Source organism: Miscanthus floridulus, chromosome 13 (assembly GCF_019320115.1).
Source record: "Miscanthus floridulus cultivar M001 chromosome 13, ASM1932011v1, whole genome shotgun sequence".
Lineage (NCBI taxonomy): Eukaryota > Viridiplantae > Streptophyta > Magnoliopsida > Poales > Poaceae > Miscanthus > Miscanthus floridulus.
Genome location: NC_089592.1, coordinates 83,385,114 through 83,403,062, shown reverse-complemented (window position 1 = coordinate 83,403,062; position 17,949 = coordinate 83,385,114). Strand labels below are relative to the sequence as shown.

At 49.9% G+C, this 17,949-nt stretch overlaps 2 protein-coding genes and 1 pseudogene across 2 annotated transcripts; 1 reads left to right on the top strand and 2 right to left on the bottom strand.

Moving 5' to 3' along the window:
* Nucleotides 1-3,705: 3,705 nt before the first annotated feature.
* LOC136500777 (ras-related protein RABA5c-like) lies at nucleotides 3,706-6,256 on the bottom strand. Its single transcript, XM_066496205.1, has 2 exons — nucleotides 5,610-6,256; nucleotides 3,706-4,037 (listed from the first exon to the last, which is right to left on the bottom strand). The coding sequence occupies exons 1-2, from the start codon at nucleotides 5,944-5,946 to the stop codon at nucleotides 3,724-3,726; spliced, it is 651 nt and encodes a 216-aa protein (XP_066352302.1). The 5' UTR covers nucleotides 5,947-6,256; the 3' UTR covers nucleotides 3,706-3,723.
* Nucleotides 6,257-7,832: 1,576 nt separating this feature from the next.
* Nucleotides 7,833-9,458, top strand: LOC136500179 (protein FAR1-RELATED SEQUENCE 5-like; annotated as a pseudogene).
* A 3,498-nt stretch (nucleotides 9,459-12,956) lies between these two features.
* Nucleotides 12,957-14,442, bottom strand: LOC136499096 (uncharacterized). Its single transcript, XM_066494793.1, has 3 exons — nucleotides 14,313-14,442; nucleotides 14,096-14,175; nucleotides 12,957-13,611 (listed from the first exon to the last, which is right to left on the bottom strand). Exons 1-3 carry the CDS (start codon nucleotides 14,401-14,403, stop codon nucleotides 13,366-13,368), a joined length of 417 nt encoding a protein of 138 aa, XP_066350890.1. The 5' UTR covers nucleotides 14,404-14,442; the 3' UTR covers nucleotides 12,957-13,365.
* Nucleotides 14,443-17,949: the final 3,507 nt, after the last annotated feature.

The following is a 17,949-nucleotide window of genomic DNA, read 5'->3' as shown; positions in this document are numbered from 1 at the left end:
AGCTTCCATTGTCTATTAGGATGTTGTGTACAGTGAACTCAGCTATATTCATTATCGCTACGAAAGCATCGGTGTGTGGAAAATCTCACACTTGGAAGTTGTTTTCATCAAAGGTAATCGGCGCCATGGACCGGACTAGCCTATTGAGCGGTATTCTCGAGGAGATGGTGTATACTCTTCTCTCAAAGTCCCATCTTGCCCTTTTGTTTTCGTGCTTTTGATTTGAGCCACCTGTAATCATGAAGATGTGACCTTGGGATGGTAAGATGTTGTTTACAACTTGATGCTCCTAGGCGCTTTCTTGCTTCATTGGCTGAGGTTGACTTGACTGCTGCTGCTATGGCTGGACCGGCGAAGACACGGCTGCTGAATGGCTTAGATGCTGAGCGAAGTGTTGATACAGCGGAAATGCCAGTTGCTGCTAGGTGTATGGGTGTTGGCTGTATCTGTCGGGAACCTAATACCGGGGTACCCAATGAGGTGGGACTAATAACCATCGAATGTTGATGCTTCCGGTCAGACAAGAATGCTACTACGCTTCTTGCCCGAACGACGGAAGATTGGTTCCACCTCGCTCGACCCCCAAGGGCTGGCTCCGCCTCGCCTGACCCTCGAGGGCTGGTTCCACCTCGCCCAACCCCTGAGGGCTGGCTCTGCCTCGTCCGGCCCTCGAGGGCTAGCTCTGCCTCATCTGGTGGCCGGGGACGGGCTCCGCCTCACCCGATGGCTGAGGGCCGGCTCTGCCTCGCCCGACATCCAAGGGTGGGCTCCGCCTCGCCCGACGACTGAGGGCTGGCTCTGCCTCACCCAATGACTGCACCCTGCTCCTTCATGCTGACAAGCACAGGGTACGATGGGACATTTGAGTCAACCGCCATACCGAGGACCATGCCCTGCACGCCTACGAGAAGTGTTGTAGGCGCCGACTTTTATCCCACAGTGTTGTAGGCGTCGACTTTTGTCCCACAGTGTTGTAGGCGCTGCCACCAACCCTCGGGTGTGGATACTAACATCAGCATATGACAACCACTACGGTCCAAGAAGAGACTCGCGCCATCTACAGTGACAGACGTATTGTTACCGTGCTGCCCGCTCCCCACATGGCCGCAGGTCAACACCCTTGTCCGACACGCCGCTCGGAGGGGCGAGACGGGACGTGGCCACTTGCTGATCCGGTAAGGGCATGGCGTCGCTAGGACATGGGCACCCAGCGAACGTACCAATCCCTGACACCGTCTGGCCGTGTCAGCAAGGCTGGCTCAGCGGAAAAGGAGGGCTCAACACCTTTGGCGGGGCTTCTTGGCCTCTGGTTTTTCTCCTTTCTCCCATCTGTAACCCCTGCTCCTCCCTTGGTCTATAAAAGGGAGGGCATGCCCCTCCACTAAGGGGATCGACTCTTGACAGACAAGTTGAACACACAACGCTTCACACACAGCTGAGCATCGACTAAGCTCGCGGCGTCCTTTTCGATCATTCCATCAGAGACTTGGGACTCGTCCCTCTCTCGACTGTTTGTACCCCTACTATGAACCATTTTTGGTATTAATAACACGAGCAGCAACAGCAAACTGGACGTAGGGACGTTCAGCCCGAACCAGTATAAACCTCGTGTCCTTTAGTGCACCATCCGGACCTAACGCGTAATAATCATAAATTTACTAGCCGGTGTTTGTTCGAAACACAGACAGTATCCCTGCGAGAAGCTAGGGTACAGAGGAACATAGCTGCCTGTGGCCAAGTGGGTACTACCAAAACCCTGATTGCTTCCTATTTCGCAATTAGCATTGTGGAACACGTGATTGGATATTTCATTGCTTTTCCCAGCTTCGTCTTTCTCTTTTAGTTCTCTCGTCATTTTGTTGTATTTGCAGTCCTTGGTGAAATGACCTATGTTTTCGCCACATACTATACAATAGGGTGTCCTTTGACCCCTGCCCCTTCCTCTGTCGTCGTGGCCTCCGCGGGAACCTCGACCTCCTAGCCCGCCGCGCTGACTCTGATCAAAACTTTTGTACTGCTGATTTGGCTGGCGAGATGCCCTGCTTGCTTGCCTCCACGCATTTCGCGTCGCCTTTTGCTTTTTCAAGTCGTCGTCAGATCTCGCATAATGCCTCATTACCTTGAATAGCTCTCTTATGGATGTGGGTAATTTCTGGCGAAATGAGCTGCACATTGGCCGATGACTAATCCTTCCACGACTGCTGCTATAACTGTTTCTTCTTGCGCGTTTGGCACATGTGCTTTGGTCTGAATGAATCTCTCCAGAAACAGTGGAAATGTTGGATCAATTCATACAGGGTGAAGAACATATAACCAGAACACAGGGGTGAGTCTCTGCTCTGTTCTTCTGTCAGTGTCAGTGGCGTGGTTCTGCCAAGACGTAGGTGCCGATGGCGTCGAGGTGGCGGCCGGAGCGCGCGTGGAAGGCGAGGATCCTGCCGCCAGCCGCGAGCAGCGCGAGCGGGACGCCCTCCGGCCGCCTGAACGGCCCGTAGGCGCGGCGGTTGCTGACGAACGTGAGCGAGCGCACGACGACGAAGTTGCCATGGAACGTGCCGCAGTGGCCTTCCACGCTGGTCAGGTACTCGTCGCGTCGCATGTCGCGTCACATCATCAGCAAAGAAAACGTGTGAGCACCGTGTCAGAAAGACAAGCGTACGGAGTGCTCCGTACTACGCATGCACGCCGCCCGCCAGCGCAAGGCTGTGTGTGCTGGGTTCCATCGCATCCTGCGTTCTGCACGTACCATCCCATCACCGATCGCCGCGAAAGGGAGGCCGGCCGGGCGGCGGGCGTGCAGCCTTTGCAATGAACCTTGGCCAATGGCGACGGGCTGTCGTACGGCAGCCTCTGCTGGCTGTGACAGGACGGGGGGCCACGGATTTGTGGCGGGCTGTGCCACGAAGTCAACCACGGTCCACGGGCGGTTGGATTGCCAGCTCGTCGTGGTACGTGGCTACGTGCTTGGCACTACCATTGCGCGTTCTACGATTGCCATCTAACAGACAGGCTGTGCGTTGGATTTTAACTACGACGACGACGACGACGACGAGCGTTTTCCACACGATTTGAGCCGAGGTCCTTACGAACGACAGCACGAGGACGACCACGTCGAGGCAAGTGCCGATAGCTTCGCTTCGCAGTGTCCGCCGCCGCTCCGGAGACGCAGTACCAGACGTGCGTTGCCCCCCGGCGTCTCAGCCGGCTGCTGGCAAGTGGCAATAGCCAATAGCCCATGCCGATCTCCTCCTGTGGCTCGTCGGTCGGCCCAGTCCGCTGCAAAGGCCCCAGCCTCCTTTCCCAGTCGCAGACGACGAGCATCCTGGCCTCCTGGGAGGTCGGATCCACAGAATCGCAAACCCACGTCAGGCACCTCGTTCCAGACTTCCAGTTCGCGACGATATAGAAATGCAAAAACAGGATCTCACGCTCGACTGTGATTCTTTCTAGTGGCCCATGAATAGCCAAAAATGGAGATCCAAAGATCTTATAAAACCTGACAAACCCAGCCACATTACTTTCCCAGTAAGAGCGCAACGCGTTCGCACTCCAGTAAACAACTATTCTCTCTCCTTTGCAGTCTGTAACACGGGTGTAATGTAACAGCAACCAAAAGTCCAACCTTGGATTACAGTTTACAAGCAAGCCAAAAAAAGAAGAAGAGACAGCATCACCTCTGGTTAAATTCCAATACAACAATGTACCACTACCCCCCCTCCCCCCCTAGCAACACCCGAACCGGCTCGTCTGCTTCTGGTCATCTTTCGAGTCGCCGTCGATGCTTACCCTGTTGAGGGACAGCTCGGCCTTGTAAGAGTCTGAGTTCAGGATCTTTCGGCTCACGTTGCTGTAGATCTCCCTGATGACGATATCGAAAGCCGTCTTCACGTTCGTGGCGTCCAGAGCCGACGTCTCCATGAAGAACAGGCCTTCAGCTTCGGCCAGCGCCTTGCCTTCCTCGATGGGCACTTCGCGGATGTTATCCAGATCGCATTTGTTGCCTACCAACATCTTGGCCACGGTAGTGTCGGAATGTGCTGCATTAGTTTCCAAAGATGGGTTAGTTACTTCAGAAAAAAAAAATAGAAAACAAAATGTGTTATCTACACTACACGATCTTTGGGAGACAGTGCGGCAGTACACAAGTGAAAGATATGAATTGTTGTGAATTTATCATTGGCATCCATGAATCCAAGCCGTGAACAAGCACCAACCAGAAGAACAGGACCATACATATAAGGGTTAATTGCTTCGGAACAATTGGACTTATTACAAACTCAATCAAGCACCGTTGAACCTTTTGAGTAAGTGATGTAATTAAAAGATCAAAGGATGCCACTAGTACCAGGAATGGTACAAGAAACAAAAACTAAGAGCATAACCATTCATGCATGATCCTTAGGCAGGAATAGTGTGGTACTGAGCACATTGCGCGGTCCTAGCCAATAGCCCCCCAGCCATGCATTCTGATTCTCTTTGACATGCAAAGTAGGTAGAAAGAGCACTACTTGCTTTAAAGAATGCATCAATGTGTTCTTAAACGTTGCCAACAACAGCTACAATTCAGCACTTTGTTTGTGCATCCCCTCAGCAAACAGCGTGGTGAGCACCCTTTCACCACCTCACTGCCCCCTACCCAGAGCCACCTCTCACCATGGCAGCAAGCGGTGAAATCACCACCTCACCACCCCGCCTATGCTTAAACGCTTCGATTTCTCGCCGCCAACGAGTAGCGACTGACTCCACCACCCAACAGCAGTCCTGCCAACACATCTGCTGACCGCCTCTGGAGCCCATCCCTCTAAACCACGTCATTCTTATCCAATTCCTGCACCACCCGCAGCCCAAAGTCTAACACTAATCCCACCTCCTAGTCCAATTGATCAACAACGGCACGACAAAGGTGTACGCTGCTACTGGTTGCAAAGCGGTCATCGCATAGTAATTTTGCCTTTGGGATGTTGGCAAAGCATAACCATAACAATGTAAGCATTGTGCTTACTCATCGAGGCCTCCCTAGAGACCCTAGGGAATTAACAACTGAACTTCCACACGGAATTGCAGCAAGACAACGAGTACCATAAACATCTTAATCAGAACTGATTCCAACTTCCCAAATATGAACATCTCATCAATCAGAACTTCCGAAATCTGTTAAGTACCTAGCGTGCACAAATACTACTAATTCTGATGGAAGTGGTCTTTCAAATTCATTCATGGAACATTCCCCAACAAGCGAGGCAGCAGGATTCAGATCCAGATTCAGACCAGGTCGCTCAATCCATCCGGCCTACCACTTGCCCTCTTTCTTACCATCTAAAGAACACCTGACGCAATCACCACCTGAGGGCACCTAGCTACAAGCTAGTACATCAAGCAAAAGGGACGACAGTTCTTTTTCCCAAATTTCCGAGTGGACTCTGCAGCCACACTAAAATGTATGCCCCTTTCCACGAAAACCACCCCAGATCTAGGCGATCCTAGCGTCGTACCAGTCAGAGGCATTCACTGTGTGCAAGCAAGCAGTACCAAAAGCAAGCAAGCAAGCGATCGAGGTAGCAGAGGATGAGAGGAGAGGAGCGGTGGGGCAGGCGGGGTAGGGTACGTACTGTTGAGCTCCAGGAGCCAGCGGCCGACGCTGTCAAAGGTGGAGCGGCGGGAGATGTCGTAGACGAGGAGCGCGCCGAAGGCGCCGCGGTAGTAGGCGGAGGTGACGGCGCGGAAGCGCTCCTGGCCGGCGGTGTCCCAGATCTGGGCCTTGACCTCCTTGCCGTCGATGTCCATGCTCTGCGTCTGGAACTCCACCCCGATGGTGGCCTTGGAGTGGAGGTTGAACTCGCTGCGCGCGTACCGGGACAGCAGGTTGCTCTTCCCCACCGCGCTGTCCCCGATGATCACCACCTTGAACAGGTACTCCTCCGCCTCCCCGTCCGACTCGTCCCCCATCGCCCCGCCCTCCGGTGGCTGGCTAGTACTCCGTAGCTAGCTGCCACCACCGCCTGGCCCGTGGCCGTGTCGTCGACCGTCGTCACGGGCGGTGGTGCGAGCAGGCGGGTGGATACGGGGAATGCGCGAGATTTGTAGCGGGTTTGGGGCGTTCGCGCGGTGGGTTTTGACCGAACACGAACACTCAGGTGTGACGGGGTTGGGTCGGCGCGGCACGGGGCCGCGGCGCCTCCACTCGCGCCGCGCTGGGGTGGTGGTGGGGTGGTGAGAGGTGCGAGAGCGAGACGAGACGAGACGAGACGAGTGGGAGACTAGTGGGGCGCACGGCGGTGGAGCCGTGGACGTCGTGCCCACGGGACTCAGATTCGGTGCCTTTCCTCTAGGCACGGCGTAACTTTCGGCCCTCTATCCACCGTTGAAAGAGAATTCGAGGCTCTTATAAACTTGCAACATATCTTTTAGCTTTTTCCAATAGAAATGGGCGGGAGCGACAGCGGGAGCGGAGGCTCATCTGCGCGCGCGTTGCGCCTAGCTCCTGGGCGTAGCTCTCTGCCCCACCGCCGAGGTCTCTTCCTCCCCACCCCCTTCTCCTCGCCGCCGCCGGAGCAGACCACTGGAGGCGGGGTGACCGCGAGAAGGGTGGTAGCGGGGTGCTTTTCTCTCCGCACGCAGGGCTGTGGCGCCGCCGTCGAGTCTGAAGCCCGCTCCGCTGTCCTAGAGCGCGGATCCGAGACCTGCCGGCGTGGATCTCGCCCCGCGCTGTCGTCGGCAAGGAACACGCAGGCAGGGGTCACTGCGCCACGGCCCGGCCGTCACCGCCGCCGCCACCAGATCCCACGTCCTCGTGCTTTGTTCTGAAGAGCCAAGCCGCGTCGAGGACGGGGAGCACTGAGCAGACCAGCATCCTACGTAGGGACGCCTTCCAGGAGCACTACAACATCATCGAGGAGGATCATCCTTGTGAGTTGCTTCACAGATTCAGAATAGAGCCCCTTCTTAAGTTTCCTATCAGATTGTAACAGACCTAATGCTGCTATGAGGCTGTGATGCTATTGACATGATTTTGATTGGTTCGAAGGATGCAAGTCTAGCTTAGTCTCTCTGCTATAACACCATTTATTGTCATGAAACTTCAGTACCAAAATCTGTAGTAGTCCAGTTACTCTGCATCTATGTGCTATTTATTGTTTACAGTAAATGTTTAGCTTGATAAAAAATTGCAAATCTGCCATCACGTGCTAGTAATTGTTTGTTGTAAATTTTGTTCTTTGTGACAGAATTTGATAAGGAAAATTGGGTTAGATATTGAAAGGCAATTGTAGAACTTGACAAGGGAACACCTGAAGTTGGTTTGAGGTTTCGAAATCCAGATGAGGCTTGGCAGTTTTGCGTGGCATATGGGGGTCGTACATGCTTTGATGTGAGAAAAAGATATAGAAATTTAAGCAAATTTGATGGCAAGGTGACTTCATGCAGATTTGTTTGTGCCAACGAATGCCATCGAAGGAAAGTGGAAAGAGAGCATGTGTGTTTTAGAGCTGAAACAAGAACCAATTGCAAAGCACGAATGACAATTACATTGGACCGAGGGGAAGAAAATTATGAAGTCACTGATGTTGTCCTTGAACACAATCACTCCCTTCACTTGCCTGAAACTCGACACTTGATGGCATCACAAAGGAAAATTTCAGAACTACAGGCTTTTGAAATTGAGACCGCCGATGATTCTGGAATTAGGCCAAAAGCTGCCCATGAGTTAGCTATCCGTCAAGTTGGAGGGCCATTTAACCTTAGTTACACTTGTCGTGATCGCAAAAATTATTTATAGAGCAAGAGGCAGAGGGAGTTAGCATTTGGACAGGCTGGTAGTCTGTTGAAATATTTTCATGACAAGATCTCTGAAAATCCATCATTCCAATATGCTTTGCAAGTGGATTGTGATGAGCATATAACCAACATATTTTGGGCTGATGCCAAAATGATCCTTGATTACGCATATTTTTTGGTGATGTCGTGACATTTGACACTACTTTTGGCACAAATAAAGAATACCGACCATTTGATGTCTTTCTTGGGCTCAATCATTTTAGAGAAACCACTATTTTTTATGCTGCAATTCTCTTTGATGAAACTGAAGGCTCATTTACATGGCTCTTTGAGACCTTTCTAGCAGCTCACAATGGCCAGGAGCCTAAAACTATTTATACGGATCAAGATGCAGCTATGGGAAAAGCAATAAAGAATGTATTCACTGAATCATATCATGGGCTGTGCACATTTCATATAATGCAAAATGCATCAAACATTTATCAGTGAAGGGCCAAGAAGAAGAAGCGGGTGAGGGTGACCAGGAAGACGAAGAACCTCATATTCTCTCTGATTTTAGTGCTTGTATGTATGGCTATGAAGACAAGGAGGCATTTGAAGACGCATTTGACATTATGAAAACAAAAGTGCACAGACAAACTTGGTTGGATAGTATCTATAAGGTGAAAGAAAAGTGGGCTGAATGTTATATGAGAGATGTTTTTAGTTTGGGAGTGAGAAGCACACAACTAAGTGAGAGTTTCAACAATGCATTGAAGAACCATTTGAAATCAGATTTTGATATTGTTAGATTTTTTAGTCACTTTGAGAGGGCAGTGGAAGACAAAAGAACTAAGGAGCTAGAATCTGAATTTGAGGCAAGGAAGAACATACTAAGAAGGCTAATGTGCACTCCTATGTTGGTGCAAGCAAGTAAAGTATACACACCAATTATTTTTGAAGTTTTTCAAACCGAATATGAAAGATCTATGGCTACATGTACACGAGTATTAGAAGGAGACAACAAATGTGCTGTTGCTGTTGGGAGTCTCCATGATGATCTAAGATTTGAGGCGGAGCACACAGTAGTAGGTGACCTTTTAAATCAGACAGTTTGTTGTAACTGTGGAATGTTCAATAGGGTAGGAATATTATGTGCACATGGTCTGAAAGTTCTTGATTTAATGAATATAAAGATGTTGCCAACACATTACATCTTAAAGAGATGGACTAGAGAAGCGCGCTCAGGAAATATTCAAGATAGGCACGGAAGAAATGTGATAGAAAACCCAAAACTGGAAGCTCAACTTCGATTCAAGTATCTGTCTCATAAATTCCACAATTTGGCGTATAAAGCCGCCGGCTCTCTAGAATGTTGCTTGCTGCTCGACAATGCTCTTGATTGCCTTTGCACACAAGTTGAGGATAAACTTAATTTATCCAGCTATGCTATGGATGAAAAATCAACAAATGAAGAAGAAAATGTTGACCCAAATGTGAACCAAAGAGATGATTTGCTTAGTGCTGCAAAGCTAAAGAAAAAGGAGGTCCAGTCAAAAAATTCGAAGAGAAAGAGGACTTGGATCGATAAGTTACGACACAAGGGAAAACACAAGCGAGGAAATCTAAGGTATTCTTTCAGGAGCACATTTGTAGTTGAACCAGGATCATGTACACCATTGCATTTACCCAATTCAAGTACTTAGCATGGTCTCTGTGTTCAAGTTACAAAATCACAATTGTTAAGTCATTCATTTATTGAATTTTGTTCAAAACTAGAAGCACTGTCAAATAGAATAGAACTAAGCATCACTGAACGTCCATTAGCAAGCCACCGAGTTTAATACATCATTGATTAACCAGGTGGACACCCATCATAGAAGTTTTGACGACAATACGCTATACAACGGCAAAGCCAGTGCACCATTCAGTTAACTGACATGGGCTCAATCAAAAGGTCAGGAACGCAGCCTGAGAGGTATCCAGAAAACTAGTTCGTCAACCACTACTTAGACCCTAACTTGAGACAGTAGACGAGGTGCATGAGCTTGCACTTGTCAACGGCTGCGAGAGAAGCCTTCCGGTGGTAAACCTGACAGATGCGCTCGGCAACACGCCTGGTGCGGTTCACCTCCTCCTGCAGCTCCACCCTGGCATTGTTGGCCACATCGTTGCAGCGGATAGCATCGATCAGAGCTTCATTAGCTGTGGCTTCACAACGCCTGGTGGTTTTGATCTCCTTCTAGAGTTCCTTCAAGCACTCCTGAACCCGTTCAGGCCAGGGTTCATCCTGCCATTCCACAAACTAGCATTGGTCCGCCTCTTCCTGCGTGTCACAATTGTAATTTCAGTAACTTGGTCAATAGGGACACCATCATGCAGTGACAGATAAGATGAAAACTACACAATTGTAATGAAAAATGACAGAAAGATTGTAGGCAAACCTTCAGTGGGCACCCCAAGAAGCGTCTGCCTATGTGCTATCAGCTCGATCATCGCCGGCCACCATGGACGCCCCAAGAAGCATGAGGCGTGCCCAACCTAGCAGCCACACTGTCAACCGCACCTCGACCTTGCACGGCACAGCCCGGTGCCGCAGCTGCATGTCGCCCCGTGGCCTAGGGCCACAGCCACCGCGCCCGGGCTCTCAAGACGCCGCCTCCGCCAACCAACAAGCAGCAGGGGTGCCACCCAAAACCATCACCAGATCCACGCACTAGGAGGCTGGATCCACGCACAGACCATGGATCGAAGCACGAGGATGTGGGATCCGGTGGTGGCGGCGGTGACGGCCGGGCCGTGGCGCAGCGACCCCTGCCTGCGTGTTCCTTGCCGATGACAGCGCGGGGGCGAGATCCACGCAGGCAGGTCCCGGATCCGCGCTCCAGGACAGCGGAGCGGGCTTCAGACTCGACGGCGGCGACGGTGGTGGCGCCACAGCCCTGCGTGCGGAGAGAAAAGCACCCCGCTACCGCCCTCCTCGCGGCCACCGTCCTCCAGTGGTCTGCTCCGGCGGCGGCGAGGAGAAGGGGGTGGGGCAGAGAGCTCCACCCGGGAGCCAGGCGCAACGCGCGCGCAGATGAGCCGCCGCTCCCGCTGCCGCTCCCGCCCATTTCTATTGGGAAAAGCTAAAAGATGCGCTGCAAATTTGTGAGAGCCATCGGATTCTCTTTCAACGGTGGATAGAGGGCCGAAAGTTACGCCGTGCCTTGCTAGAGGAAAGGCACCGAATCTGAGTCCGTGCCGACGCCGGCACGCCCACGCGTGGCTGGTGGTGAGTTCCGCGCTCCCCGACCCAGAGTGCCTGACAGGTGGGCTGCGGTGGTCGGCATGAGCTCCGCGGGGCCGGCCTGTCGGTCGAGTTGTGGAGGAGTGCCTGTCATGTCACGGCGCCACACCCCCCGGGGCCTGGCTGCCTGTCTGCCTACCATAACTTGCGGGCGCGCGTGAGTTGGTGCCTCGTTGTTCGATGTGGGAGTCTGTGGCGGCGAGCGAGACCAGCCAGGCGGTGACGGGCCGACGGCTCACGAGTCACGAACTCACGACTGGGCTCTCAAGACGCCGTTTTTCAGTGAGGCCTGGCTGGCGCGGGGCTCTCTCCGGCTCCCGGCTTCCGCACGAGAAACCGACGCGTCGGCGGATTTTTTTTTTTATTTTTAATCCTTTTTATTCAATATTTTAATAATATGTGCTCCTAAATTTTTTTGCGAATCTAACCTTTTGGTCGCACCAGCAGCGCGTTGTCGCGCCACGTGCAATGACGCGGCAACATCCGCCACGTTAGACGGCATTTCCGATGTGAAAAACGCTGTCACGCCATACCCGCTCGCGTGACAGTACTGTTCTGTCGCGTGAGAGTGGCGTAACAAGACAAAATATTTTAAAAAAAATCAGAACTCTTTGATACGATGTTAGATGAAGATAAAATTTATATGAAAATTGTAGCCCTCAATGAGATCTACAACTTTGTAGTTTTGAGTTTTTTCATTTGAGGATGTCAAGATACTCAAAAAAAATAATATAAAATTTTAGGAGCATAATAACCGCGTACTAGTACATGTCGTATTAAAAAAATAATATCTTTTTTGTATGTTGTCACATGAAGATACTTTTTACATGAAAGTCGAATCTCTCAATGAGATCTACAAATTTGTAGTTTTGAATTTTAACATTTGGAGTCATTAAAATGTTCAAAAAAATAATATAAAATTTCAGAAGCATAATAACCGCGTACTAGTACTTGTCGAATTAGAAAACTAATATCTTTTTTTGTATATTGTCAAATAAAGATACATTTTACATGAATGAGAACTACAACTTTGTAGTTTTGAGTTTTAACATTTGGAGTCATTAAGATGCTCAAAAAATAATATAAACTTTCAGTAGCATAATAATCGCGTACTAACGCTTGTCGTATTAGAAAAAAAATATCATTTTTAGATCGTGTCCAATGAAAATACTTTTTATATCAAAATTAGAGCTCTTAACGAGATCTACAACTTTTATTTAAAAAATATTTTTATGTGACATCAAATAAGAAATATACAATTTCCTAAAAGATAAGCTTTGATACACGATTAATATGCTGCTAAAATTTTATATTAGTTATTAGAGCACGTTCACGACCTCAAATATGAAAACTCAAAATAGAACTAGTATCATATTTTTATAATTTAAAGATAAATTAATTATGGATTTCTCTAGAGATCAAATAAGATTTTTATTATTTTTAGAAAAAATAGAAAACTACTTTTGAATCTAGTCGGAGGACCAAAGTTATCCGGTTGGTTTTGATAGTTGTAGCCTTGTAGGCTGTGTGTTACTCGGTTTTATAATTCACAAGGTGTAAAATCGGAGTATGGTGTAAGTTGGATGTTAGAAAATATACTTGACCCCTACTAATATTATATTATTCATTCTCAAAATCCTAGCTATGAGATATTATATTGGTTCGCGACCGGGTCTCTCGTCGTCTCCAAAACGTCGAAATATATAATTTTTCTCCGAAGAGAGAATTACAAAAAATAATAAAGTAGTACAATACACAACACAACTAAACAACTAACACAATTTTTATTGGAGATATATATAGAACTGCATTACTCTGATAATAACATCTAGTACTCTAGCCCAACCTAGCTACAAGCCTACAAGCAACTAGAACCAGTAGTGGCGTTCTTTGCCGCACTTAGAACAAGACTAATAATATAGCCGGCTTGCTGGCTGTAAGGTTTCTTGCAGCCTTCTCTCAGCCCACTCATACAGTAGTTAGCTCTTTACAATTAATACATGGTCCACTTGTCTCTCTCACAGACTTTTTTGGTTCTTGTGCCCAAGTCGGCTGTAAGCTTACAGCCCGCTTCTCTTCTCTCTCCTCCCCTTTCTCCTCCACCTCAGCATTTAGTCGGCTTACAGCCTGCTATTATACTTGCTCTTATTCGAGATGAGCGGTTGTTCATGCATTTCATGCCATGCATGCAGCATGTGTGCCACAGGATGCTTTTCGTGCACTGGCATCTCCAATCAAAAAAAAAAAAAAAGCACCACACTGGACATCCAAGGGTATGCATATATAATATAATATCGACCCGCTATCTATATGCCACGGGCTGTCTATAGATGGCAGATGCATTTGTAGTGGTAGGCGCTGTTGATGGGGTCGCTGGCGTCGATGGGCACCTCCTGGACGCTGCACCTGTGCCGGCAGCCTCTGCACTCGTTGTAGGTGCACGTCGGAGCCCTGGATCCGACCAGCATCCTCCTCCCACCGGTGGCAGTCTCCTGCTCCTTGTTCAACGCCGGCCAACCACCAGTTGCGGCAGCCGTCGTCGGCGGTGCCTCACTCCATTTCCTAAATCCCTATACATGCATTATATCTCGTCATATAAAAAATAAATAAATAAAGCATGCATGCATCAAAGATGAAATGGATGGCCACATGCATGCTTGTCATCAAGATCCGCTCTCAGTCTGGAACAAAATAATCTCTCTCATCCAATCCATACATTTTACCTCTCTTCTTTTTTTTGACAATATTTTACCTCTCTTCTCTGTCAATACATGCCCAGCGTGCTCTTGTCGTTGGCTTTTAAAAAAAAACCATACATTTTGACAGAGATTGTGGAGAAAATATTGGCCATGTTCGTTTGTCTTATGAGTCGTACTTTTTCAGCGAACGAATAGTATTTTTCTCTCGCAACATATCAGCCAACAATACTTTTCACCATGTCTTATTAGCCAAGCGAACAGAGCCATTGTCCAAATGTTTTTTGGGTGAGGGATTGGATTTATCCAGCAAGCCTTCAAATAAGTCTACTTTTGCAAATACACCGGGCATTATTACCTGCAGCTGCCCTGTCTGACTCTGAAGGGCTACTTCGCCAGTCCGCAGCGACCCTGCTCGAGCATCAGCTACGGCATCACCTGTTAATAAAAAGCGCAAATAAAAGCATTATTATTATTGAGAAATACACTTATATAAATGATGAAATGAGTCGTAGGCATCGATCGATCGTCTGCTGATTGATCGACGACCGACTGTCATTTGGAGACTGGAGTACCAATCACTAGGATAGCCACGAGGAGGAGACGACACAGCGCCACACAACGACGCAGCTGCTGCTGCCTGCTGCTTCCATATGCTGCTGCCATCTTCCTTTCAGGCTATGGAGCCCTATAGCTAGCTTGACGGGAACAAGTGAGGCAGGCGTATGCGTATATATACTGCGTGGCGCGCGATAGATGCTTGCGTGCGGCAGTGCCAGGACCTTGCTGGGCTTTCAGGCCGGCCTTGCATTGGGTCCGGCAGACGGCAGTGGCGGACCCAGCAGACGCCAGACGGGACGAGAGATGCATGCATGCCGACCGAGCTGCCGCGGGCATTACATGCCTGCACGGCAGGGCCTGCGCATAGTGCACGGTTTGTACGTTCTATGGTTCCAGCAGCTTCCTAAAATGAGCCTGTGGTTGCCTACCGTACCTGGACACCATCGGCCAGGCCAACATCGATGGCAGCCCCAGACGTCCAAGATCGGACGGTCTGGGAACACCTGGGTTAGGCGCCTGGCTGGCAGGCGCAAATCAAACATGCCCCAACAATCATCAGCCACTACCTAGCACCAACAGCCTGTGAGTGTATAGTCCCAGGCTCCCAACAATCCGATTCTAGTTACTTAATTTACGGATCTTGCATTGGTTAGTTTTGGTTACGATCTTTTTACAGGGTTATTGTCCTTGGACATGCATACTGGGACTACTTCTACTTCGAGAGACAGATCAAATGGCAAGCAAGGGGATTACCATCCTTGGACATGCATACAGGGTTATTGTCTTTTTACAGGGTTACGATCTTTTTACAGGGTAACATGCAGGGAAAACCTACAGTGGCCTAAAGCTAGGCCACCTGTTGATCAACAGCAAGGCAAAAGGTTTTCACTGTACATGCAGTACCGTTGCTTCAAGAAAGTACCGATAATGGCCGGGGTGATCTGCGATGGGGTTACGAAATGTTTACTCGTCGGCAATTTTTTATTATAGCAAATTTGACTATTTATTTTTTTCTAAAAAAATCTTAAATACTTCAACGTATATAACATCAATAAAGTATGTTTAATAAAGAATTATATATGTGAAAACCTAATATATCTAAAAATCTTTGTAGAAAAAAACGTGCTACAATAAAAATTCGGTGACGAGTAAATGAAAACGAAGAAAGTAATTTATTCACGCCTTGCAGTGGATGGCCTGGCCAGATAATGGACGTGAACGTCCTGTGCCACATGGTTCTTGCGAGGAGCCGCGGACTAGCAATAGTTATAATAAGTGGCGTTTGATTTGAGCTACTAAATTTTAGTATTTACTAAATAGTTTAGTTATTTTTAGTAACTCTAGAGTTATTAGAAATGACTAAAGTTTTTTTTTTAGTAACTTTTAGTTATAATGTTGAGTTGAAAAATTACTAAAATAACTAAAAATTACTAAATTTAGTAGCTAGAACCAAATATGACGTAACCACAGCTGGCAATCATTTCGACTGCACACCGTGGTCGTACGCGCATTTTGTGGCAAGCTAGCCTACGACTATTCCAACCGTGAGCCACTGAGCTTTTTACCCAAGGTAAACGGACTGAGATCCCGTGCAGTTGCTATTGCTACTGCAACTTAAGCCGTGGATCATTTTCAGCCATCCGAAGACCATCCGACGGCCTAAACAAACCAAGCAATAATTCTTCCTCCTCTGCCTGTCTGTCTTGTTCAGGTAGCACCCATCGACGCGAACCAGCAACTCAGCGAGTGCCGCCGTGACGGCAATCATCACCACCACCACTAGAACGGACTGACCCTGACCCTGCACCCCCTATTGCCGGCCACATCGCCGGAGAGCCTGTCGACCACCACATCGCTGTGCGCCCTGACATGAACGGTGAACGTCCGCAGCACCTTGCCGAAGCGCAGCCGCACGGGCACGGTGGTCTACAGACTTCAGAGTGGCAGTGGCCATCGCCTGTTGCTCTGCTGCATGCTTCGCCGCACCTGTTGATGCACATGCACCACCTCCTCCTTCATTGGCGGCGTGTATCTCGCCTTCCGATCCGCTGCCGCGTGCCGTCCTTCTACGTCGCGTCGCTCTCCATGCGCGACATCAACGTCGCCGGCCCGCTGCCCTCGCCGGTCCTCCTCTTCCTTGATCCTCTCCTAGCAGCTCGATGCTACCATGCACGCAGACAACCCCGTCGCTCCAGTGCACCGAGGACGAGGTACCGATTCTCCGCCCCGTCTGTAAGGCTTCGGACGAGGTACCGATTCTCCGCCTCGCCCGAGGCCCCGTCCGTAAGGCCTCGGACGAGGTACCGATTCTCCGACTCGCTCGAGGCCGGCTCGGCGATAACCCCGTCGCCTCCGCCTTGACCGACTTCTCTGACAGGACGTCACGTCCAACTAACGCGTTCAACCACTCCCGCGACGTCAGCCGAACGACGGCTCAATACGGTGGAGTGGCCGAAGAGACGTGAGTCACATCGACGCAATGCCGTCCAGGACAGGACGAGGCAGGGGTTACCGGCCGCTGTGCTCGGCACTGTGCCCACGACTGACACCCGTGCTGCACTGTGCTGCCTAACCCCTGCTTCAAGGATAGCGTAGCATGGAGAGTCATGTCCGGGTCCCTGTAGCATCGGAATCGACGTACAAAGACCAACTGCTCCCTCCGAGCCTTGGCTATCCGCTTCCGGGCTCCTGTAGCCTCGGGACTCACGCTCGTCGAGCCCCCCACAATGGTTCAGTCTCTGCACCGACTAGGCCTCGGCTCTCTACGTTGTCAACATATAGCGACCGACACGTCATCTGCAGTACGCACCATACCCTATGCCAAGCCGTAGGAGCTCCCACGTCACACAGGATCAGGCGTGACTGGCGCGTCGCTCCAGTACACCGAGGACAAGGCCGCTCCACCGATCATGCCACCACAGTGATGAGCTACAGGGCTCGGCATACCATCTCCGCTCACAAAACGCCACGTAGCAAATACATGTACCGCCCCTGTGCCTCCCTTCAACTATAAAAGGGAGTGATCAGGGCCGCTTCTAGGAGACCGGCATAGAAGACACACACACACACAAGCAACGCACAACGCTCTGTAACACACACTCTTCCTCACAGCAAGAGATCAATATCCTAAGCAACTCACACCACTACGCAGAGACCGGGGATTAGCTCCCTCTCTCGCTCTGCTTGTAAACCCCTACTACAAGCACCTCAGTGCAAGGAATACAAGATCGCTCTTTCAGACTGGACGTAGGGCACATATTGCTTGAACCAATATAAACCTTGTATCTCTTTGCATCACCATCCGGAATTAGGGGCACGCAGTACACTTTCACTAGTTGGTTGAGGGCATGTCGGTCCAAAACACCGACAGTTGGCGCGCTAGGTAGGGGGACATACTGCATCTTAGCTTAGTCATCCCAACAAGTTCTGGATGGTAGACCCCATGCGATATGAGTACGATATGGTACTCCTCCCACCCAGAGCCCCATCGACCGATGACGATATCACACACCAGTAGTCTAGGCGCAGGCGGCGCCTAGGCCGCCGCTCTCATTGCGCTCGCTAGGCACGACACGGGTAGGACCACCCCGACACCGCACAAGCTCAGGGCGACGCACCGCGCTCTGCCAGTTTCCCATACCCGGCTGCTGG